This window comes from Aegilops tauschii, chromosome 2 (assembly GCF_002575655.3).
Source record: "Aegilops tauschii subsp. strangulata cultivar AL8/78 chromosome 2, Aet v6.0, whole genome shotgun sequence".
Classification (NCBI taxonomy): domain Eukaryota; kingdom Viridiplantae; phylum Streptophyta; class Magnoliopsida; order Poales; family Poaceae; genus Aegilops; species Aegilops tauschii.
In genome coordinates this window covers 487,704,978-487,730,652 of record NC_053036.3, presented here as the reverse complement: position 1 = coordinate 487,730,652, position 25,675 = coordinate 487,704,978, and the positions used below count along the sequence as shown (strand labels likewise).

The 25,675-nt window shown below is 45.3% G+C and overlaps 1 protein-coding gene across 3 annotated transcripts; it reads right to left on the bottom strand.

Moving 5' to 3' along the window:
- Positions 1-279: 279 nt before the first annotated feature.
- LOC109768548 (beta-glucosidase 16) lies at positions 280-5,251 on the bottom strand. Of its 3 annotated transcripts, none has more exons than XM_020327283.4 (13): positions 4,884-5,251; positions 4,419-4,665; positions 4,217-4,283; positions 3,354-3,415; positions 3,161-3,236; positions 2,993-3,067; positions 2,796-2,883; positions 2,341-2,593; positions 2,125-2,240; positions 1,535-1,784; positions 1,347-1,449; positions 1,110-1,212; positions 280-687 (listed from the first exon to the last, which is right to left on the bottom strand). In XM_020327283.4, the coding sequence occupies exons 2-13, from the start codon at positions 4,542-4,544 to the stop codon at positions 480-482; spliced, it is 1,527 nt and encodes a 508-aa protein (XP_020182872.1). In that variant the 5' UTR covers positions 4,545-4,665; positions 4,884-5,251; the 3' UTR covers positions 280-479. The 3 variants fall into 3 exon arrangements, with proteins under 3 accessions (XP_020182872.1, XP_073364969.1, XP_073364970.1); XM_073508868.1 differs by having other exon boundaries at positions 4,419-4,807; positions 4,884-5,215; XM_073508869.1 differs by having other exon boundaries at positions 4,419-4,658; positions 4,884-5,104.
- Positions 5,252-25,675: the final 20,424 nt, after the last annotated feature.

Below are 25,675 nucleotides of genomic sequence, written 5' to 3'. Positions count from 1 at the left end.
TATATAAAGGGGTGACCCGGCCGCGGGTTAACTCAAGAAACAACAAGTCGAGAACTAGGTCAAGCGGATTCGCTCCCTGGTAATCGAAACCCAAGCAATACAACCCCCAACTGGAGTAAGCCTTTACCTCGCTACGGGGGGCCGAACCAGTATAAACTTTTTGTCTCCTTTGTCCCGATTAACCCCTTTAAACTAACCTAGTCGCGATGGCTCCACATCTAAGTCCTTTCGCTAGGACATTTGCCTTGTTAAGTCCACGACACCCTCCATTACCCAAAGTGATAGAAAACCTCCAGAGTCGGTGGTATATACCTTTACAGCACCCTAGATTTACAATTCTACTAGGCAAAGACGCTATTAGGGAAGTGTTGGAACGATGTTTAGCAAACTAGCAGTATCTATGTTTTTCCCTATTAAAAACAGTATCTGTATTCTCATTTCAGGGGTAACTGGATCTGACAATATAATGGTTGCAAGTATCATGAATCTGCTCTTAGCGTCTGCGCTTGGTCCACCGGCCTAGAGCCCGTGAGGAAGTCTCGATACCACTTCCCTGACATCTTTGGAGTCCTCTCTTGTGTTTCAAAATCCACGTGATAAATCCCAAACCTCACGGTGAAACCGAAACCCCACTCGAAGTTGTCCATGAGGCTCCACACGAAGTAGCCATGCAAGTTTGCTCCTTTCCTGTAAGCATGCCACATGTCCGGTATACGTTGTGTTAGAAAAGAGTTAGCACATTTGCAGAAAAAAAAGAGTTTTTTTTTTGCGAGAAAACATTCGATCTATTTATCAACTATCAAGGTAGTACAAAAAACACTAGAGTTAAATTTACATCCAGGTCAGTAGACACATTCGGAATGCAGAGTTGCAGGCACTGATTCTTATTTCTTCAATTTTCATTTTTACTAGTGCACATAACAAATGAAAAGAATTAACATTCTTTCTGGGCATACTATTTCAACGTGCTTGCTTCAATATGAGTTTATCGGGGTAACATCTAGCAATATACTCAATGTATACTATTTTGAGGAAGGTTTATGGTTTATTAAAGATTCCATAGGTAAATAGTGTAATGTGCATGATGATCACAAATGGTGGCACGTTACCTGACTGCTGAAGAGATACATGTGAGATAACCCTGCAGGTAGTTCACTCTTCCAACGTCATTCATCAAGTCCTCCATACTGTTATCGCTAAGCTGCGAGTAGCCTGAGATAAAGCGTACGAGAACACATGGTCATTGAAAACCTATCGAAGCAAATTAGGAGACACTAGAAACTTCTCAATCCCTAGGGAGTTTACTGAATGCACTGTGAATTCCTGAAGACCCTCTTGCGACTCACCATTTTCAGTAATGTAGACAGGCGTGTTCTTGTATCGCTGATTGACATACCTGACGATCAGCTCCATACCTTCAGGAACATCATAGTAACCATGGAATGCAGTCTGCAAGGTTGATCACCATATATACGAACACGTCAGAGAGAGAGAACAGAATGTATAGGATGGTGACAGATGGAACAGTTCTTACTGGTCTTCCAATTGCGACGCCGTCTCTTTCGCCTACAGCTTGGACCATTGCATTTCCCTCGTAGGTCTTAATGTCGCATGGAGAAGAGATGCAATCCTTGGCGTAGATCGCCGTGTAATGGTTTACCCCGATAAAATCCGCCTTGTTCTGTAGTAACCTCTTCTCCTCCGACGTGAACTTTGGTAAGTTTGATGACAGCATCTCACGCATTTCTCTGGGATAGTCGCCAAAGAATATCGGATCCAGAAACCTGCAAAAGAAAAAGAAACATTAGAATCAGCATAACATTAGAAACATCATAACACTAAGTGATCTTGTCCAGTTATCCTGCCGGTTGTGGCAATGAGTTTTTATTTCTTTTTTTGCTCCGTTTGCCAGCTGTACTGGATCTAAGACTATGTTTTAGTTCACACTTTTTAATAATATGGCTACATGCATCTTTTGGATGCCGAGGCGGTAAGCCTCCTTTTCCAAAAAAAAAAAGAAACATCATAACACTAACAGTTTTTCACATTCTTTTCGTGGGTAATGTTGCTGTGAACAGTCTCATATTTCTCGTTGCACAGGAGGTGAAAGAAGAAAGGACATACCAGTCTACCTCAAAGGACAGCGCACGTCTTGCAGCCATGATATCCTCCGTGGAGTTGGTCAGCGGCTCATACCATTTCATGGCGATCACAATCCCGATCGACCCGCCTTGCGTTGCCTAACATGCATGCACACACGCATTAGAACGGCTAACACAAAGGCGTATTTGCTTTTGAGAAGGAAGCTCCTCAGCGACAGAGCAAGTCTGTCGGGTTCACCTGATAGTTCCTCTTGTAGTTGTCGACGGCGGCGGCGTGCGACATGATCATGTTATGCGCGGCGACGTAGGGCTCCCTGTGAGAGTTGCCGCTGTTGCAGGTCCCGAACGGCGGGGAGCAGTGCTTGGGCGGGTAGTGGCCCAGCATGTAGGCGAACTTGGTGAAGAGGTTGGGCTCGTTGAGCGTGGTCCAGAACTTGACCCGGTCGCCGAACGCCTTGAAGCACACGTCCGCGTAGTGGTCGAACTCCTCCCTGTGAAGGAACAAAAGTTAATTAGAGCATGCATGTGCACAAAAGTTAATTAGAGCATGCATGTGCGCCAGTAGGAGTCGCATGCATGCACATTCCTGATTTAGCCAGGACGTAGTAGACGGAAAGACCGGGAACGTGGCTAATAGTAAAAGTCAAGTCACAGGGAGGGCATGTGCAACCAGTAGGAGTCGCATGCACGTACCTGATTCCGGCGCCCAGCCAACCGCCGTACCGGGTCTCCAGCTCGTGCGGCAGATCGAAGTGATGCAGCGTCACGAACGGCTCTATCCCTGCTTGACATTTTTGGCAGCAATAGGTTTAGGATTGCTTCTCGTTGAAGATTAGCTAGAGTTGAATCTGCTCGTTCAGATGTGTGGCGTGGCGTGTGAGACTACGTACCTTTCTGAAGGAGCGCGGCGATCAGGTGGTCGTAGAAAGCGATTGCAGCCGAATTAACGCCTCCAAGCCGGCCTCCTGCGTGGACCATGATTCAACGACAGTTAATTAGCTATAAGCAAAAATTTGTTAATGCTAATTTTGTGTATTGATTCGTGTTGGCATGCATACTTGGTAGGACTCTCGCCCATGAGATCGAGAACCTGTAGGAGTTGACACCCAGATCATGCATGATCTCCACGTCTTCCTGCTCAACAACAAGGTGATGTCCAGGGTTACATGGGCAAGCACAGTAAACTAAGAGATGCATAATCACATGACAAGTACTAGTAGTGATTGTATGTTGGGCTAATCAACACTGTACCATGTAACGGTGGTAGTGGTCATCCGCCACGTCCCCGTTCCGTCCATCGTTGATTTCCCTAGCTGTAGCAAACCAAAACATTTTGAGAGCAAAGAAGCTATTTGGAATATATGAAGATCACATGCGTTAGCTGATCTTCTTTCAGAATATATGAAGATCGGAAAATTTTTGTGGTGTTAGTTGATCCTCACGACAGCAATTGCCATATACAACACGGATAAAGCGCAAAAATTCTCTGGCCACTCGTATTATTATGGTTGTGTGCATGCAGAATCCTCCTTTTTGAAAAAAAAAACTCGCATTATTATCGGCAGAGTGTTGCTGCAGTTGTGGCATCGCTGTCTCATAAGAATCCACGCCTACTGAATAAGTAAAATATTCAAATCCCACTTGGAAGATAAAGGAAATACTCCAGGGCGACGCCGTTTCTTTCCAAGTTATATAAACTCGAGGGAAAGGTGATGTGTTTGCCACACCTGCATCGGTGACAGTGAAATGGGTGCTGGCCTCCGTATCTTTCCGATGTCCGGCCTAGGGATCTCACTACTCAAACCTGAATCTTTCAAGGCTAACATTTTTGGAGTCTAGCAGTACTAGGACATGGCTGGCTTATGTCTCTGTCTTGCTGATAATTTACGGCCTCATGATTAGTACTAACATACATGGTAAACTAACCGCCGAATTGCTATGTACGGCCTCATGAACTATCACTATCTCTATCTCTCAGCGGAGCAGGAAGCTAACAACTCTTCCATTTCAACCTTATCATAAGCTAAGCATCATGGATCATCAGACAAAGGCAACATGGATCACAGAAAGACAACCAAGAAGAAAACCATTGGGTTTTGGGAATGGTCGCTTACACTGCGTGTGGGTGAAGACATCCCAGTTGCTGAGGCCCTTGCCGTCCTCCAGGTACGCGCCCTCGATCTGGAACCACAGATCATAGTTCATGCGTTGTGGTAATTAAATTAGCTGCTCTCTTTCAACTGGGCCTTGGGAACGAATGGTAGAGAGAAGAAGTACGACGAGGGTGAAGCCGGGCAAGCTCCACCACTCGCTAACCTGGTAAGAAGACGTGGCGGCGCCAAAGAGGAAGCCAGGCGGGAACTCGGCGCGGTCGAGCCCCCTCGCCGTCGGCGCGAGGATCGCCAGCGCCGCCAGCATGGCCATTGCCGTCGCCGCGGCCATTTCCTCAAGGTAGCTAAGCTTAGCAAGAAAGGCGACGCCCTGGAGTCTGGTTCTTGTCTAGCCCCCCTTCGACCGAAGCTAATTTAAAGGCAACCGCGAAGCTACGCCATGTCCCTGTCACCTGTCACCACCGATCAGTATTATATCTAGTCCTGCCTACGGAGTTGCGCCCATCTGCCTCGGGCCGCTGCCGATACATGCAGTACGTACGGCACCGCCGATATTTACCGCGCCGGCCAAGCTTTGGTTGTTGGTTAGGGTAACTGAGATCCACATGGTGCGCGTGAGAGCGACGTGTGACTGAAGGGCGATAATGGATGAAAGCTAGCCATGACGTACCACAAATGGCGCTGGCGCTTGGCGGACTAGTCGATGCCCGTCGAATCAGCTGTACCAAAGCGCCGGGTCCTCGATGGATCCATCTCAGCTTGCTCTTGCTCGTGCGTCCTCCGGTGCGTCGTCCGGGGGAAGAAACAAGCCGTCGAAAGCAACTTCGGCAGATGACAGGGTCGTGGCCTCACAGAGTAGGTAAGCACGGCACGCGCTGATCCGATCTGGTCGGGTTGGTGCGGCCCCGGATGTAGCCGGAGAATTTGTGCGCGGCCCGGCGGCGACATGTGGCGCTCACGTGGGGTGGGCGGCGTGGCGTCTCGCCAGAGTGAGTTTGCGGCAGGGAAGACGTGGCCGCGCGCGGCGAGCCACCAACCACCGGAATCGGTTCATTATCTTATCGCCAGTGATTGGTTTGCCACCTCGATAAGTTGTCGCTAGTTCTGCTTTCTCTGGGAACAAGTTCCGTAGGTGTACAACAGCAGAGGCGAGAACAGAGAATCTCAGGACGGGCAACACTTGTTCGACCATGTCAGACCAAATATTACCATGTGTGGCCATGTGCATGGCCAGGGAACACCAAGCCGATCAGTGTTTCGTGGGTGCAGCAAAAACTGGAGATAGACCTGGAGTACCGCAAGGACCATTGATTACATCTAGCAAATAGTATCATAAGAGACTACAAGTTCTTGACTTGGGGTAAATATATGCACTAGTGTGTAGACGTTTCTTTGTTGGCACGAAAAGGTCAAAAGTTGTAAACTAAGTACTTTAGTGATCTAAACGCTCTTACATTTTTTTACAGAGGGAATATCATAGTATATCCTTAAAAAAATCTCCTTTCATAATTAAAAAATACATCCAAACCTCCGAGGTTTATTTTGAGTTAAATGCATCAGAAATCCAAACAAACTCTCTGCTTCTTTGGTGTGTTTTTTTCGAGTTAAAGTTTGTTGTTATGCTTCACCACGCAACATCGCCAGTGGCGAAGCCAAGAATCAAATATTAGAGGGGCCAAATGACTCAAACTTTGAAGTTACACTAATGCATGTGTTTTTTCATAAAATCCGAGAGGTTAACAACATAATAATAAAATAAGCATACATGTGCACAAATTTGGGATCATGGGGCTGCCTTGGCCACTCAACATTGCGTCGTGGTACAACCAATCTACTGCACGTTGGCCTCTTGACTTCTACACATGCATGTGTGAACACACAGACTTGACTCCAAACAACACTCAAGGCCCTAGGCATTGACCTTTAGACGTGCACGATTAACGTCCAACAATTGATACAGGCCACACACAACGGTGTAATGTTATTGGTTTGATATTTAAATACTGATAATTATTTTGTGCTACCTTCCCTCAACAACACAGCATATTTTCTCAAATGTCCATGTTTCTCGCTATGTCTAGTGTGTAGACTTTTTTTTCTTGTTGCGAAAAGGTCAAAAGTTGTAAACCAAGTATATCATAGTATATCCTTATAAAAACCTCCTTACATAACTAAAAATACATCCAAATGTCTGATGTTTATTTTCAGTTAAATGCATCAGAAGTCCAAACAAACTATCTGCTTCTTCAGTGTTGGTTGTTTCGACACGCTTCACCTCGCAACATCGCCAGTGGCGAAGCCATGAATCAAAGATTAGAGGGGCCAAAGGACTCGATCTTCTGAAGTTACACTAATGCATGTATTTCTTTTCCTAAAATCTGAGAGGTTAACAACATAATAACAAAATAAGCGTACATGTGCACAAATTTGGGTTCATGGGGGGCCTTGGCTACTGAACATTGCGTCGTGGTACAACCAATCTGATGCACGTTGGCCTTTTGACTTACACATGCATGCGTGTACACACAGACTTGACTCCAAACAACACACAAGGCCCCAGGCATTGACCTTTAGACGTGCACGCTTAGAGCAAGTATAATAATGGGCTTATAGCCCGCTTATATGGCACTTTTGCCTATATGGAGGAGAGAGACATAAAAAATGATGGGAGTGAGCTTTCATGCAAGAGCCTAGCTATATGCGTACTCCTAGGAAAATGCAATAAATATGAAAAAAAGATAGAAATAAGGTGAAAAAAGTCTTATAGCCAAATTTATAGCTAAACTTGTTGTATAAGTGACTATAAGTGATGACTATGGGGGTGTTTGGTTCAGGGATTTTTTAGTCCCAGAGACTAGAAAAAGTCCCTAAAAAGTCCCTAGGAACCAAACGGGAGGGACTTTTTCTACAGGGACTAGAAAAGTCCTAAGACTTCTGAACCAAACACCCCCTATATATGACATGACAACATCATATAGCCCGCATTTAGCTATACTATTAACCATGCTATTAACGTCCAACAATTGATACAGGCTACACACAACGGTGTCATGTTGTTGGTTTGATACTTTAAATGTTGATTATTATTTTGTCCTACCTCTGTAAAGAAATGTACGGCGTTTTATGTCACTACATCTAAAATGTCTTACATTTATTTACAGAGGCAGTACTATATAGTTGGTTAAACTTCATTACGTTTGACTTAGTACAAAAGAAATGCACACTATTTAGCATAGATGGAGACCAGGTCAATTGCACACTAAGAGCATCTACAACTGGACTTAAAAAATCTGCCCCTAAACGTCTGTGGACGCGCCCGGGCGAGTCCGCTCACCCTGCAAATGTCCACTTCCATAGTCAGGTATACCTTATAGTAAATCCCCATATCCAGAAAATCACATGCAACATAAACTACCTCTACGTAAATACATCTCGATTCCGCACATATTGCCCGGCTACTTCATCATGCATGCCATCAGACTATCAAAAATTAGCATGCTCTACTACATCAATACATGCTATCGGATTAAAAAAAATAGGCATGCTCCACATACTAAGCTATGGAGAAAGATCATCCATGGCTGCCCTTGCCCTTGCTGTATATGTCGCGAAAGTAGCGGTCGAAGATGCAAAACGGAACGAGCCGGATCTACTCATCGCCGTAGCTATCCGACCTGGCACTATCCTCCTTCTCCTCTTTTGGTGGCCAGTCCGTCCATGGCACGAAACATTCGGTTTTGCTCCCGTGCGAAGGCACGCCTCCTCCTCCTTTGCCACTTCTCGAGGATGCGAGGCGTGTGACTCCGCCTCTCGGCCGCTTTGGCTAAGAGGGCTGTCGCAGCCTCCTGTGCCCTCTAACTCACACGACGGACATAATGCTCCATAACACTAGATGACCCGTCGTGCGTGCCGGCGTTGACCTGTGACTTGGAGCCTGATGCCGTGGGGGCGAGGCGCCACCGAAGGGCATGCGCCACCACACTGAAGTTGGGGCGCCAGATGGACTTCACCACGCCCAACGAGGCAGTGGGCACGTGCCTCGGTCCACCAGCCCCCGCAGATCTGAGCGCCATTTGCACCGACACAATGGATTCCCACCGAATCGACTCCGAGCGTGATCGGGCGCTTTCCTCCCTGGAGCGTCAGAGAGCCATGTAGATGGCCATCTCATCCTCGTCCCCGCATGGGATGATGTCCCAGTCGACAATCGGGAGAGCTCGGAGTCGGATCCGTCGCCCATCATGGCAAAGAAGGCCGAAGATCACTGGAATAATGGAGTTTGGGGGTGGAGTGGCTAGGGTTTCGTCTCAGATGCAGAGGAGGACGAATATATGTGGGGTTGGGTGGACCGGCATCGGCCGGATCTGATGTGGCGGGCGCATCCGGCCCTCCCATATCTTCTCCAAATATAGGATGGATATGAGGGGTGCCGGTTAGCCAGGACGAATAGAACCGGTATGACGGGTGCGGCTGGGTCAAGATTTTGTGATTGGTCATTGACCATGGTATCTGCTTGAACATACAGGGAGCGCTTGCGGAGTCGAGCTGTGGATGCTGTAATAACGTGCATATGACTACAAAGGGCTCGTTCAGTCATTCTATATGGCGGAGATCGCTAAACCACTGCCCAGTAGTCCGCTCCGTTCTTGCTTGTTTGTTAGAGTAAGATGGGGTGGACCGGGTTGATTGTTTCAAACATATCATAGAGAAGATCCAAGCAATGGTTAACTATTGGAAAGAGAGAACTCTCTCATATGGAGGTAAGGAATCCTTTTTGAAAGCAGTGGCCCAAGCCATCCCAACATACGCAATGAGTGTATTTAAATTCCTAAAGAAAATCGGCAAGGGGATCGCTGATACAATGTCACAATATTGAGCGTAGGATGCATTGGTTTGCTTGGTGGAAGATGTGTATTCCGAAAGAGAGAGGAGGCATGGGATTCCGTGATATACATAGTTTCAACTTGGCAATGTTGGCCAAGGAGAGTTATCAATAACTATGGTTCTTTGTGTGCACGGGTGTTAAGAGCAAGGTATTACCCAACAGGCGACATCTTAAACTGTCAAATGAAGAAGGGGTCATCTTATGTATGGAAAAGTATTTGAGCCACCATCCAAACGTTCAAGAAGGGATGTGTTTGGAGAGTAGGAAATGGAGAAAAGATCTAGAGTAGGAAATGGAGAAAAGATCAATATTTGCACAGGTGTTGGATTATGAACAGTGCTTCAAAGAAAATTATTACAATCCCGGGAAACCAAATACTCACGAAAGTTGGAGAGCTAATTGATCCAATAACGGGAGAGTGGGATGAGATGCTAGTCCGGCAAAATTTCTGGCCAATTGATGTGGATTGCATACTACAGATTCTGTTATTTCATGAGACGGAGGATTATGTCGCATGGCATCTCACGGAGAATGGACTTTTTTCGGTACATTTGGCTTATTACAAGCAATGGGAAACAAACAATGGTCCAACGGAGAGTGGGTTGGCTCACTACTCCACGACGCCCCATCCAGTTTGGAAGAATTTATGGAATATGAAAGTACCAGCCAAAGTGAAAATCTTCACATGGAGGTGTCTACACAACGCCATCCCGTGCTACTGTGTTCTTATGAATCGCCACATCAGACGAGTTTCTCAATGCCCTTTTTGCCAAGCCGGGGTGGAAGACATTTTTCATATGTTGCTTAATTGTACTAGATTAAAAGTGGTTTGGGATGCTCTCGGGATCGCACCAAATATCAATTTCGTTAGTATGACTGATGATGATCAGGAGCAGCGGTCATGGAGTTTATCCTATGCGACGTATCCCATCGGAGATTGTGTTCTGGATCATTGGAGTTGCCGAAGCTCATATCTACGTTGTTTTGGTACCTTTGGTGGCAACGACGACAATTCATTCGGGGAAGAATATATTTTGTCTCCAGAAAGAATTGCGCAGGCGGACCTTGCTTTAGCTCTGAATTTTCTTGTGTGGCAGAGATCAAAGCTACGCCTAAAATCAACAAGTGGCCGGCGTTTCTCTTTGGACAGCAAAGTTTGAATGTTGATGCATCATTTAACGAGGGTGACTACGCAGGATCATGTGGAGCTGTGCTCCGTGATCATCGGGGAAGTTTCATAACGGCATCTACGACAAGAATGGAACATGTAGCTAACGTGTTCACAACGGAAGCAACAACCTTGCTTGAGGGGCTGAAGCTAGCAAGAAATACGGGATGCTCTAATCTAGTGGTGAGATCGAACAACAACACAATGATGGATGCTATAAACTGCAACGAAGGGTATTCTTGGTGGCAGCCGGTTCTTGATGATTGTCATAGTATTTTACTAGATTTTGGGAGGGTTATCATTAAGCATTGTACAAGAGAGACAAATTATGTAGCTCATGAGTTGGCTAGATGGGGACGTGCAAATAACCCTTCTCTTTGGGTTGATGCACCGCCTGATTTCATCGTAAGACTGTTAGCGGACGATGTAACTATTATTTAATTCATAAAGTAAGTCATCCCATAAAAAAAGAGTAAGAGAAAATTTCCCTAGTGCACGTGAAAAGAAAACGTTAAGGGGTGAGGCTATTTGGTACTCGGGCTCCAGTAAACAAGGAAGTTTTAGAAATTCAAAAATCATATTTTAGAAATTTAAGAAAAGCTGAATAATTATATACTACATATATATTGAAATATTTTAATTACGTATAACATTTCACTAAGAGATATAATAAAAAATCATATGAGCACATTCTTTTTTTGCAAGCCTACAATGGCAAAAAAACGCATGTGGTGTTCGCCATTTTCGTATCCATTTGCCCTTTTTGTACACATGTATTATATGAAAAAAGGGTACATTATTTCAACAAAAGGTAATATGGTAATATTTGACACCAATTATATTCGGGCTATGCAACGACATAATATTAAGACTTAATCGAGATTTAATAAAGATGGTTGTGGGCATCTTTTGATGCAGAGGCATGTGGTTTCAATCTTCTTTTCTAAATTAAACATCAAGACATAAAAAATGTACAAAGCCAAAAAAGATAAAAGGAAGATAAAAGAACAAAGAAAGACGACACAACATACGACTTGCAACAGACCAATACCAACGTCATTCATTGTTCTTGACAACACATGAGTCACGAGATAGTTTCTCCGAAAACAATGTCTTCAAGAAGTTAATGATGCTTAAGCACTATAATCACAGGATCCAACCACTGTGGGCCGGATATTGGGTTTTCACCTCGTAGAGCACGCACATTCTTGGTGTTCCAAAACAATGCCTTTAACAAAGATACGACACGTGAAAACAACACCATTGTCTGGTGAAACCATCGAAGGTTGGACCTAGTGTTTTCACCCCAGAGCTCGAGCTCGGGTGCTCAAAGAGCACCAACAAGGCGAGGATATTGTGTGTTACTGTCACCCTTTGTCGAAGAAGATGAAGCTGTGTGAAAAGACATCGGAATTTCATGGTCAGGGGAAAAATTGAAATTCAAACCGTTTCATGTCATTCATACCCGGAGGGATCACTTCCATACGTACATCATCAATATCTCAATTCCAGCTTTTTTTTCTTTCGAAAATGATTCAGATCTATCATTAAAGTTCACCGGAAGTACAAAGCACCTCAACATAATAAAAATTACATCGATATTCCAAGACCACCGAACGAGCACTACCGCCGCCAAAATGAGCCGCTGACGCGCCGCTTCCTTGTCGGAGCGACCTTGTCGATGGCAACTAGGAAGTCTTCGTGCACTTTCCCCAAAGGACCAGCGCCATGGAGCCGTAATCGTTGTCGTTGAACCTTTAAATAGACCTGAAACACCTGACATCAAATCTCGCCACACGACAAAAACCCTAATCTCTCCGCCTCAAGGAGACGGCAGGAATCTACGCCGAAGCTCCGTTGACTATGTCTAGATGGATGAACTTGAGGAGGACCAAAGTCCGGAAGACAAACTCGAAGAAGAAGTCCTGCCATGCATCCGCCCGACTGCCGCACATGCAAGGACTAAAAAAACCTAACCTAAACTACTAGCCAGAGCGGTAGACAGAGCTGGATGATAGAACTGCTCTCTCTGTATTCCAATCACCCACATGGTCACAAGATATACATGCTGGAGTTACAACAAACAGCCCGATGGAAGTGGCACGCAGGCCACGGCGTGCTCCATGATCCTATTATCTAGGAGTACAAGTACAAGTACATACACAGGTACACTACGTGTTAACACCCCCCCCCCTCAGCCGGAACTCCATGTGGATGGACGTTGAGGCTGCCTCTGAACTCGTGAAAGACCTGTGATGGAAGTCCCTTGGTGAACAAATCTGCGAATTGCGAACTGGATGGAACATGCAAGACTCGAGCTTCACCGAGAGCCACTCGTTCACGGACAAAATGAAGGTCGGTCTCAATATGCTTGTTCCATTGGTGTTGGACGCGATTAGAGGCAATGTAAGAGGCAGAGATGTTGTCAAAGTATACTATAGTGGCCTGAGTGGGTGGACGGTGAAGTTCATGCAAGAGTTGGCGCAACCAACAAGACTCGCCGACACAGTTGGCAACACCACGATATTCAGCCTCAGCGCTGGAATGAGACACCGTGGCTTGCCGTTTAGAGGACCATGACAACAAGTTTTTCCCGAGAAAGATGCAAAACCCGGACGTGGACTTGCGTGTGTCCGGGCATCCTGCCCAATCGGCGTCGGTGTAAGAAACAAGATCAAGGGAGGAGGACTTGTAGAGCTGCAAGCCATAGTGTGTGGTGCCACGAAGATACCGAAGGATGCGTTTGATGAGTTGCATGTGAGTGTCACGTGGCGCATGCATGAAGAGACTGACTTGTTGAACCGCATATGAGAGGTCGGGCCGAGTGAGAGTGAGGTATTGTAGGGCGCCGGCAAGGCAACAGTAGAGGGTGGGATTTTCAAGAAGATGGCCAGCATGGGCGGAAAGTTTAGACTGTGTGTCGACGGGAGTGGAAATGGGTTTGCAATTGAGCATCTTGGCACGGTCAAGAATTTCTAGAGCGTATTGTTGTTGACACAAGAATAAGCCGGTGGTGGTGGGTGTCACGTTAATGCCTAGGAAGTGATGGAGCTCAGCGAGATCAGTCATGGAGAATTCGTGTTTGAGGGAGGAGATGATATGATGGAGGGTGCGTGGTGTGCTAGCGGTGAGGATGATATCATCGACATACACGAGGAGGTAGGCAATGGAGTCACCATGGTGTAGGATGAAGAGGGAGGAGTCACTTTTGGAGGCAATGAACCCAAGTGACAAAAGAAATGACCGAAATTGGTGGAACCACATACGTGGGGCTTGCTTCAAGCCATAGAGAGACTTATGAAGAAGACACACGTGGTCCGGCCGCGAGGTCTCCACGAACCCAGCCGATTGATACGTCTCCAACGTATCTATAATTTTTGATTGTTCCATGCTATTATATTATCCATCTTGGATGTTTTATATGTTGTTTTATATAATTTTTGGGGCTAACCTATTAACCTAGAGCCCAGTGCCAGTTTCTGTTTTTCCTTGTTTTTTGAGTTTTACAGAAAAGGAATACCAAACGGAGTCCAATTGACGTGCCAATTTTTGATGATTTCTTATGGACCAAAAGAAGCCCCCGAAGTAAAAGAGTTCGGACAGAAGAGTCCCGAGCCGTCCACGAGGGTAGAGGGCGCGCCCTACCCCCTGGGCGCACCCCCTATCTCGTGGATGACTCGGAGACCCCCCTGACGTGAGACCGATGCCAAAAATTCCTATAAATACAGAAACCCCCGAAAAGAAACCTAGATCGGGAGTTCCGCCGCCGCAAGCCTCTGTAGCCACCAAAAACCAATCGGGACCCTGTTCCGGCACCCTGCCGGAGGGGTGATCCATCACCGGTGGCCATCTTCATCATCCCGGCGCTCTCCATGACAAGGAGGGAGTAGTTCACCCTCGGGGCTGAGGGTATGTACCAGTAGCTATGTGTTTGATCTCTCTCTCTCTCTCTCTCTCGTGTTCTTGATATGGCACGATCTTGATGTATTGCGAGCTTTGCTATTATAGTTGGATCTTATGATGTTTCTCCCTCTCTACTCTCTTGTAATGGATTGAGTTTCCCTTTGAAGTTATCTTATCGGATTGAGTCTTTAAGGATTTGAGAACACTTGATGTATGTCTTGTATGTGCTTATCTGTGGTGACAATGCGATATTCACGTGATCTACTTGATGTATGTTTTGGTGATCAACTTGCGGGTTATGTGACCTTGTGAACTTATGCATAGGGATTGGCACACGTTTTCGTCTTGACTCTCCGGTAGAAACTTTGAGACACTCGTAGAAGTTCCTTGTGTTGGTTGAATAGATGAATTTGAAATTGTGTGATGCATATCGTATAATCATACCCACGGATACTTGAGGTGACATTGGAGTATCTAGGTGACATTAGGGTTTTGGTTGATTTGTGTCTTAAGGTGTTATTCTAGTACGAACTCTAGGATAGATCGAACGGAAAGAATAGCTTCGTGTTATTTTACTACGGACTCTTGAATAGATCGATCAGAAAGAATAACTTTGACCTGGTTTCGTACCCTACAATAATCTCTTTGTTTGTTCTCTGCTATTAGTGACTTTGGAGTGACTCTTTGTTGCACATTGAGGGATAGTTATATGACCTAATTATGTTATCATTGTTGAGAGAACTTGCACTAGTGAAAGTATGAACCCTCGGCCTTGTTGCGAAGCATTGCAATAACGTTTCTCCTCACTTTTATCGCTTGCTATCTTGCTTTTTTTATATTTTCAAATTACAAAAACCTATTTCTACCATCCATATTGCACTTGTATCACCATCTCTTCACCGAACTAGTGCACCTATGCAATTTATCATTGTATTGGGTGTGTTGGGGACACAAGAGACTCTTTGTTATTTGGTTGCAGGGTTGTTTGAGAGAGACCATCTTCATCCTACGCCCCCCACGGATTGATAAATCTTAGGTCATCCACTTGAGGGAAATTTACTACTGTCCTACAAACCTCTGCACTTGGAGGCCCAACAACGTCTACAAGAAGAAGGTTGTGTAGTAGACATCAAGCTCTTTTCTGGCGCCGTTGCCGGGGAGGTGGGTGCTTGAAGGTATATCTTTAGATCTTGCAATCGAATCTTTTAGTTTCTTGTTTTATCACTAGTTTAGTTTATAAAATAAAACTACAAAAAAATGGAATTGAGGGTGCCTCATATGCTTCATCTTTTTAATGTCTTTCATGAAAATGATGGAAAGGAAAATTGTGCCCAAGTACTAGAAGAAGAATGCAATAAAATGTTTGGCACTAAATCTTTGAATGATGAGCATGATTGTAATGTTGTTACTATGAATTCCTTGAATATCCATGATGCTAATGATATGCAAAGCCACAAGCTTGCGGATGCTATGTTTGATGAAGATGATATTTTTTGTCCCCCAAGTTTTGATGAGCAAATTTATTTTGGTGATAGCATGCCTACTATTTATGATGATTATATTGATGAAATTTGGTTTGGAAGAGTGTCAACTTTAGGAAGTAATGATCCCACTATTTTGGAGGGTGTTGAATCATATTGTGATAATTATTAAGGTGGATTTGGAGAGGTCATGACTTTATTTAGTGATGAATTCACTATTTCGGAAGAGGTTCCAATTGATTATGAGAACAAAGTTGCTATCTATGATGATTATTGTGATGACATGTATGCTATAAAGATTAATGATAACCATGAAATTTTTCATCATGATTTTAATTTTCAATTGGATTATGCCTCACATGATAGTTATTTTGTTGAGTTTGCTCCCACTACTATTCATGAGAAGAATTTCGCTTATGTGGAGAGAAATAAAATTTCTATGCTTGTAGATCATGAAAATAATGCTTTATGTGATAGTTATATTGTTGAATTCATTCATGATGCTACTGAAAATTATTATGAGGGAGGAACATATGCTTGTAGGAATTGCAATAATATCAAGTTTCCTCTCTATGTGTTGAAAATCTTGAAGCTATGCTTGTTTTTCTTTCCTATGCTAGTTGATTCTTGCTCCCATAAATTATTTGCTCACAAAATCCCTATGCATAGGAAGTGGGTTAGACTTAAATGTGCTAGTAATATTCTTCATGATGCTCCCGTTATGTTTCAATTCTTATCTTTCATGTGAGCATCATTGAATTCATCATGCCTAGCTAAAAAGGCATTAAAGAAAAACGCTTGTTGGGAGACAACCCAATATTTACCCCTACTGTTTTTGTGTGTCCACATAATTAAGCTACTGTATTAATCATGTTTTATAGCCTTTGTTTCAATAAAGTGCCAAGTAGAACCTTTGGGAAGACTTGGGTGAAAGTTAATATGATCTTGCTGTAAAAAACAGAAACTTTGCGCTCACGATATTAGCTGTCATTTTTTACAGAAGAGTGATTTTGAGTTTATTCTTTTTGCAGATGATTAATAGACAAATTCCTCACGTCCACCAATTTATTTCAGAATTTTTGGAGTTACATAAGTATTCAAAAGTTACAGATTGCTACAGACTATTCTGTTTTTGACAGATTCTGTTTTTCGTGTGTTGTTTGCTTATTTTGATGAATCTATGAGTAGTATCGGGGGGTATGAACCATAGAGAAGTTGGAATACAGTAGGTTTAACATCAATATAAATAAATAATGAGTTCATTACAGTACCTTAAAGTGGTGGTTTATTTTCTTATACTAACGGAGCTCATGAGATTTTCTGTTGAAGTTTTGTGTTGTGAAGTTTTCAAGTTTTTGGGTAAAGATTTGATGGATTTTGGAATAAGGAGTGGCAAGAGCCTAAGCTTGGGGATGCCCAAGGCATCCCAAGGTAAAATTCAAGGACAACCAAAAGCTTAAGCTTGGGGATGCCCCGGAAGGCATCCCCTCTTTCGTCTTCGTTCATCGGTAACTTTACTTGGAGCTATATTTTTATTCACCACATGATATGTATTTTGCTTGGAGCGTAATTTTGTTTTATTTTGTTTTGCTTGTTGTTTGGATAATATCCCAAGATCTGAAATTCTTAAATGTTAGAGAGTCTTCACATAGTTGCATAATTATTCAACTACTCATTGATCTTCACTTATATCTTTCGGAGTAGTTTGTCATTTGCTCTAGTGCTTCACTTATATCTTTTTAGAGCACGAAGGTGGTTTTATTTTGAAGAAATAGATGAACTCTCATGCTTCACTTATGTTATTTTGAGAGTCTTTTAGAACAGCATGATAATTTGCTTTGGTTATAAAATTAGTCCTAATATGATGGGCATCCAAGAAGGATATAATAAAAGCTTTCATATAAAGTGCATTGAATACTATGAGAAGTTTGATTCCTTATGATTGTTTTGATATATGAAGATGGTGATATTAGAGTCATGCTGGTAGAGTAATTGTGAATTTGAGAAATACTTGTGTTGAGGTTTGCAAGCCCCGTAGCATGCACGTATGGTAACCGTTGTGTAACAAATTTGGAGCCTGATTTATTTATTGCTTGTCTTCCTTATGTGTGGAGGTCGGGATCGCGCGATGGTTAACTCCTACCAACCCTTCCCCTAGGAGCATGCGTGTAGTACTTTGTTTTGATGACTTGTAGATTTTTGCAATAAGTATGTGAGTTCTTTATGACTAATGTTGAGTCCATGGATTATACACACTCTCACCCTTCCATCGTTGCTAGCCTCTCTAGTACCGCACAACTTTCGCGGGTACCATACACCCACCATATATCTTCCTCAAAACAGCCACCATACCTACCTATTATGGCATTTCCATAGCCATTCCGAGATATATTGCCATACAACTTTCCACCGTTCCGTTTATTATGACACGCTCCATCATTGTCATATTGCTTTGCATGATCATGTAGTTGACATCATATTTGTGCCAAAGCCACCATTTATAATGTTTTCATACATGTCACTCTTGATTCATTGCACATCCTGGTACACCGTCGGAGGCATTCATATAGAGTCATATTTTGTTCTAATTCTTGAGTTTTAAATAAATAGAAGTGTGATGATCATCATTATTAGAGCATTGTCCCGTGTGAGGAAAAAAAAGAGGCCAAAGAAGCCAATGAGAAAAAAGAGAGGCCAAAGAAGCCAAACAAAAAAAAGAGAGAGAAGGAGAGAAGGGACAATGCTACTATCCTTTTCTCACACTTGTGCTTCAAAGTAGCACCGTGATCTTCATGATAGAGCGTCTCTTATTTTGTCACTTTCATATACTAGTAGGAATGTTCGTTATAGAACTTGGCTTGTGTATTCCAATAATGGGCTTCCTCAAAATGCCCTAGGTCTTCGTGAGCAAGCAAGTTGGATGCACACCCACTTAGTTTCTTTTGTTGAGCTTTCATATATTTATAACTCTAGTGCATCCGTTGCATGGCAATCCCTACTCACTCACATTGATATCTATTGATGGGCATCTCCATAGCCCGTTGATACGCCTAGTTGATGTGAGACTATCCCCTTCTTTTTGTCTTCTCCACAACCACCACTCTATTCCACCTATAGTGCTATGTCCATGGCTCACGCTCATGTATTGCGTGAAAGTTGAAAAAGTTTGAGAATACTGAAGTATGAAACAATTGCTTGGCTGAAACCGGGGTTGTGCATGATTTGAATATTTTGTGTGACGAACATGGAGCATAGCCTAAATATATGATTTTGTAGGGATGAACTTTATTTAGCCATGTTATTTTGAGAAGACATGATTACTTTGTTAGTATGCTTGAAGTATTATTATTTTTATGTCAATATTAAACTTTTGTCTTGAATCTTATGGATCTGAATATTCTTTCCACAATAGAGAAGATTACATTGATAAATATGTTAGGTAGCATTCCACATCAAAAATTCTGTTTTTATCATTTACCTACTCGAGGACGAGTAGGAATTAAGCTTGGGGATGCTTGATACGTCTCCAACGTATCTATAATTTTTAATTGTTCCATGCTATTATATTATCCATCTTGGATGTTTTATATGCATTTATATGCTGTTTTATATAATTTTTGGGACTAACCTATTAACCTAGAGCCCGGTGCCAGTTTCTATTTTTTCCTTGTTTTTGAGTTTTACAGAAAAGGAATACCAAACGGAGTCCAATTGACGTGCCAATTTTGATGATTTTTTATGGACCAAAAAAAGCCCCCGGAGTAAAAGAGTTGGGACAGAAGAGTCCCGAGCCGTCCACGAGGGTGGAGGGCGCGCCCTACCCCCTGGGCACGCCCCCTATCTCGTGGATGACTCGGCGACCCCCCTCACACGAGACCGACGCCAAAAATTCCTATAAATACAGAAACCCCCGAAAAGAAACCTAGATCGGGAGTTCTGCTGCTGCAAGCCTTTGTAGCCACCAATAACCAATCGGGACCCTGTTCCGGCACCCTGCCGGAGGGGGGATCCATCACCGGTGGCCATCTTCATCATCCCGGCGCTCTCCATGACGAGGAGGGAGTAGTTCACCCTCGGGGCTGAGGGTATGTACCAGTAGCTATGTGTTTGATCTCTCTCTCTCTCGTGTTCTTGATATGGCACGATCTTGATGTATCGCGAGCTTTGCTATTATAGTTGGATCTTATGATGTTTCTCCCCCTCTACTCTCTTGTAATGGATTGAGTTTTCCCTTTGAAGTTATCTTATTGGATAGAGTCTTTAAGGATTTGAGAACACTTGATGTATGTCTTGCATGTGCTTATCTGTGGTGACAATGGGATATTCACGTGATCTACTTGATGTATGTTTTGGTGATCAACTTGCGGGTTATGTGACCTTGTGAACTTATGCATAGGGGTTGGCACACGTTTTCGTCTTGACTCTCCGGTAGAATCTTTGGGGCACTCTTTGAAGTTCTTTGTGTTGGTTGAATAGATGAATCTGAGATTATGTGATGCATATCGTAGAATCATACCCACGGATACTTGAGGTGACATTGGAGTATCTAGGTGACATTAGGGTTTTGGTTGATTTGTGTCTTAAGGTGTTATTCTAGTACGAACTCTAGGATAGATCGAACGGAAAGAATAGCTTCGTGTTACTTTACTATGGACTCTTGAATAGATCGATCAGAAAGAATAACCTTGAGGTGGTTTCGTACCCTACAATAATCTCTTCGTTTGTTCTTTGTTATTAGTGACTTTGGAGTGACTCTTTGTTGCACATTAAAGAATAACCTTAGGTCATCCACTTGAGGGAAATTTGCTATTGTCCTACAAACCTCTGCATTTGGAGGCCCAACAACGTCTACAAGAAGAAGGTTGTGTAGTAGACATCACCGGTTGAGCACAATACACCGTCTCCTTGAGGTCGCCGTGAAGGAATGCGTTCGGATCGTGAAGACGTACGACTACATCAACCGCGTTGTGTTAACGCTTCCGCTTTCGGTCTACGAGGGTACGTGGACAACACTCTCCCCTCTCGTTGCTATGCATCACCATGATCTTGCGTGTGCGTAGATTTTTTTTTGAAATTACTACGTTCCCCAACATAATGCACGTTCTTCCGCCGCACGATCTTCCCCAAAGTAAACTTCAGATCGACCATGCCAACACCACGAACAGAAGCACTTGAACCGTTGCCCATCAGCACGGTGGAAGTCCCTGCGGTCTGATAAGATAAAAACATGGAAATATCACCGCATACATGCACATTAGCACCCGTGTCAATTAACCAATCAGGAGAATGACATACTGAAAGAATAGTGGGAAATATACCATACCCAACATCTTTCATGTCAATGTCTCCAATGACAACATTAGCGGTCTTGCCGCCTTTCCCAGGATGACGCTTGTCATAGCAATTAGGGCAACTAGGAGCCCAATGATCAGGATCTCCACGGACATGACAAACACCTTTCTTCTTGTCATTCTTCTTCTTGAAGTTCATGTGCTGCACAGCCTTGTTCTTCCCATCAAACTTTACTTTACCATCAAACTTGCCCTTGTTCTTGAACTTGTGGGGCTGGAAGTTCTTCTTCTGTACCAGATTGGCACTAGATCCTCCCTCAATACCTCGAGCACATATGTCCTTTGCTCTCGCCTTTTCTTCCACATCAAGAGTACCAATGAGATCCGGAACAAAAAACTCCTGCCTCTTATGCTTCAGTAAGGTAGCAAAGTTCCTCCACGAAGGAGGAAGCTTAGTGATGATACCTCCGGCAACAAACTTGTCCGGTAGCATACAACTGAAGTGCTCAAGTTCTCTAGCAAATGACTGTATCTCATGAGCTTGCTCAACCACGGAGCGCTCTTCAGTCATCCTGTAATCATATAATTGCTTCAGGATGTACAGCTCAGTGCCAGCATCCGAGACCCCAAACTTGGCCTCGAGTGTGTCCCACATATCTTTTCCATTATCAATTGACGCATAAGCATCAACTATGTTCTCACCAAGAACACTCAAGAGAGCAGCCTTAAGCAAAGTATCCATTTTCTAAAAAGCTTGTTCCTATTGGGCATCATACTCCCCTTCAGGTTAGCCAAGAGTGGCGTCATAGCAACTCATGGTTTGAAACCATAAGACTGCTCTCACGCGCCACCTCAAACATAGGAGGTTTCATGGAAGCAGCAAAACCACTCGGGGCGAGAGGCTGCGCGGGGAGCTGAAGGGAACGAGGGAGACGAGACGAACAGACTTCAGCCGAAGAGGCGTGGCGTGGCGAGGCGGGCGGCGAAGGAGGAGCGCGCATGGATGTCCCTCTTGTTCTCATCCTCATACATGTGGGGAAAGAGCCTCCCTTATAAAGAGGTCCAACTCCCTCTAAACTAGCAATGTGGGACTAAACTTTAGTTCCACCTCTTGCCTTGTACGAATGGGCTGCGTGGGCCTTTAGAATTTATTAGGAATTCCTGAAACTGCTATTGGGCTTGGCCCAAAATAGACAAAATTCCAGCATATACAATGGAGGCTACACCATAAGGCTGCCCCATGATCCACGTATTTAGAATTGTACGAAGCAGTTGCTAAAAATTTCATCCACCCAATGCATCTATTGCCTCACTGGGCCCACACTTTTCCTCAACCCAATTTTTCTCCAATCTTGCGTACGCACCATCTCCTTGCTTTCCCCTGCCTTTTGTGCTTTTGCCAGGGAAGAACCCGATTCCTCTGCAAGATCCCACTTTGCTTTTAGAGCAGCAGGTTGAGCTGATTTGGCGCATCAAAGCTAACGTAGAGGGCTGGGGCAGCCGTCCAGGGTGGAGCATTGGCCATGCCCTTATCTTCTCGGCACGCAGGTACCTTTTGCACTGCGCGAGTCCTTTGCAAGCCGAGCTAGCGGCATGTCTGGAAGGACTAAACTTTGCGATGCAATGGTCTACACTACCGATCGATGTTGAAATGGATTGCCAAGTTGCTGTGGACTCTATTCAAGCACTTTCCATGGACAGATCTGAGCACGTGATGTTGGTGAATGAGGTTAGGAAACTTCTTGATGAAAGGGATAACTCCATTGCTCATATTAGTAGGAACCAAAATGTCGTAAGTCATAGGTTAGCTTCTTTTGGGTGTGTTGAAGCTCGTATGGCAATTTGGATAAAGCCTGGTCCTGCTAATGTACCACAATTTTGTATGGAGGATCTCCCTTCAATTTGAGCAATGAAATTTCTTTGACCCTGCAAAAAAACGGTCATTTTGGTACCCGAGTGAATCGATAAGCTGCAGTGGATATATAGTCCATTTTTGCTGCTTGCTTACCCTTTTGCCCCCTTTGCAGTTACAGTACCATCGGTGAAATACAATTCAATTATATTGCTCCAGTACTCATAAGATGTGTAGCTAGCGACCAGCCATTTTGCCTGATTGGCTTCGTGGCCATTGCCCACGTGCTCACGCATGACAATCTTTGATCCGACAGGGCCGAACCACATTCTATCGCCGTCGCTTCCCAACTACTACTTCCACTGCTACGGCCCTGTCACTAAAAGACATCTCCTGCGCCTACCCGCCTCCCTCAACTGTTTGGACAATGTGGTCCGGACCACGAAGCTATCTAATGTGATTTTATGTCGGTCCATGATACGGTCCAGACGTGATTTCTTTTACAAACCGAAGAAAAAAGTGGGGGAAGTTTGTGCGAGTCCGGACCGATCCAAAGCTCGCTTCTAACAGTTCTGGTCCACCAAAACCCCTAACCCCCCCTCCCCGCTCATTTTTGGCCTGCGTCGCTCCAGAGCGTCAGCGTCCGCATTCATGTCCGGCCAGAGCGGATGCGACCGCTCATTGGCGCCGGCATTGAAGCGGCAGGCCGGCCGAGAGAGCGCCGCCCGCGCCGCTTCCTGGTGCGCAGGCGACACTGCGCGTTCAAACAACACGACGGCCGCCCGCATTGCTAGCACGCGGTCACAGAGGCGTCTCCTCCGGCGTCACCCGTCCATCCCTCTGCCACCCAGCGAAACTTAAACCACTGCCTCGGTGCCCCGTCCATAGCCACTGTCATCCCTCTCCGCACCACTCCGCGCCATGGGTCCCTCCGCCACCAAAGCTCTCTGGGACGGGCTAACGTTGGAGCAGAAGAAGGCTATGGCCGCCATTGCTGCCTACTGGCAGGCCGGCAGGCAGCCGGAGGACGCCTCTGACGACGACGTGCAAGTGGAGAACGCTTCCGACGATGAGCCAGCGCCACCCTCCTCTTCCTCCGCGGTACCCTCCTCCTCCGCTCCACACTCGTCAGTGCATTGCACCATGACCATCAGCGAGGCGCGTGCTCATTATATGGACATGGTGCGGGAGCAGCGGTTCCGGGAGGTGCATGACGGCGCCAACTACAACCACAACCTCCTACAGGAGCATATGTAGGCGGAGGAACAGGTCGCCGCCGGCAGGGCGGTCGCTCTGGACGCGGACTTGGCGGAGCAGAAGACGCTGCTCGAGTCCTACCACTCCGCCCGTGAGATCCGCCTCGCCCACTGACGGTACCGGTAGCGGGTGGCGGAGGTGGCGGCCGCCAGTAAGGAGTGCAACGACGAGGCGTTGTTCGGCGACACCGACGAGGAGGACATCGTCGAGGCCGCGCCCCGGCGCCACGACCATGAAGAAGCCGACATGTCCGCGGGCGCCGCCGGCAGCGAGGAAGAGTAGTGCACGATAGGTCGCCGCCGCTCCCTGTCCCATGAAGGCCACCGCTCCTCCCTCCCGTCGACACCAAGCTTGGTGGGCTGAGCATGTTCGGTCGATTAGTCGCCTGGCGGCGATGTCGAGGCGAACAACTTCAGTTCCCGGGGCTCCGAAGGCGGAGATGGAGACCGCCGTGGCGAAACTGAGGACGATGAAGCTTCAGTTCTCGGGTCTGATGGCCGGAGACGGGGACCGGACGCCGGTGATCATTTAGATTAGGTATTAGTTATACTCCAGAGCCCGCCTAGGACCGCTTTGATGTATTTGTAATGACATCCGTCATGTTTATATGAAATCCGGTACGTTTATATGAAATCCAGCCGTGTTTATATAAATTCCGAACTTGTTTGAACGAATTTCGTGCGGTTAGTTTGAGTTGTTATGAAAACGTATGCGGCTACGGTTGCATGGCTGACCTCCATATCCGCGTCGGCGAAGTGATCCCATATCCACATAAGGATGCGGAAGGATTTCTGCGGATGGACACCCTCTCTTCAGTGCACGCCATGAATCACGTCACGTTGTTGCATCCCGATCGCGACCGCTCGGTGATAAGATAGCCGATATGTTCAGATCGCAAAAAAGAAAAAGAAAAAAAGGGAAAGAAGATAAACCGATGTTTTCCGGTGGTAGTTGGTGGCTCACCGTGGCCAGGGCTTCTATGCTGCGTCTACACGCACGCAACTTTGCGGAGGCCCCCGCGCACGACACACGCCACCACTGCGGCCGGCCGGCGCGGATGATAAGAAACGCGGCGCCACACCAACTCCCATCGGCCGGGCCAATTAAGCAGCTCCGTGGTTACGTGTGGGATTTTTAGATGATGACCGTGTCAAGCTGCTTTCGATCGCTTTGGCAGAGCCGAGTTTGTTTCTCTGGAACGGGCGCCATTCGTTGCAGGTCATGAGTATCTTTCGTCCATTATTCCCCTTCAGATGCGACAATGCCTCTTTCGATATCGGCTCAGAGTGAGCGCGGGTTTTCGAAAAAAATAAATTGAAGTGTCAAAATAAATAAAAAATCTCCCCTCATCAGCAGCTATCATCTTCTCATCGTCTGCTCCCTTGACTCCTACGGTAAACTATTCGCCCTGGCACCGGCAAGCCGGTGGATTTGTCTCCCCTCTGTGTGTTAACACATAGTGTACCTGTGTATGTATTTGTATTTGTACTCCTAGATAATAGGATCATGGAGCACGCCCTGGCCTGCGTGCCACTTCCATCGGGCTGTTTGTTGTAACTCCGGCATGTATATCTTATGACCGTCTGGGTGATTGGAATACAGAGAGATCATTTCTATCATCCAGC

Excerpts from the sequence above, each read along its gene's own strand:
- LOC109768548 (XM_020327283.4), bottom strand. The coding sequence starts at position 4,544 with ATGGCCGCGGCGACGGCAATGGCCATGCTGGCGGCGCTGGCGATCCTC. Across the intron at positions 4,284-4,418 it reads CCGCCACGTCTTCTTACCAG|ATCGAGGGCGCGTACCTGGA; the intron begins GTTAGCGAGTGG and ends CTGTGGTTCCAG. Across the intron at positions 688-1,109 it reads TGTATCTCTTCAGCAGTCAG|GAAAGGAGCAAACTTGCATG; the intron begins GTAACGTGCCAC and ends GCATGCTTACAG.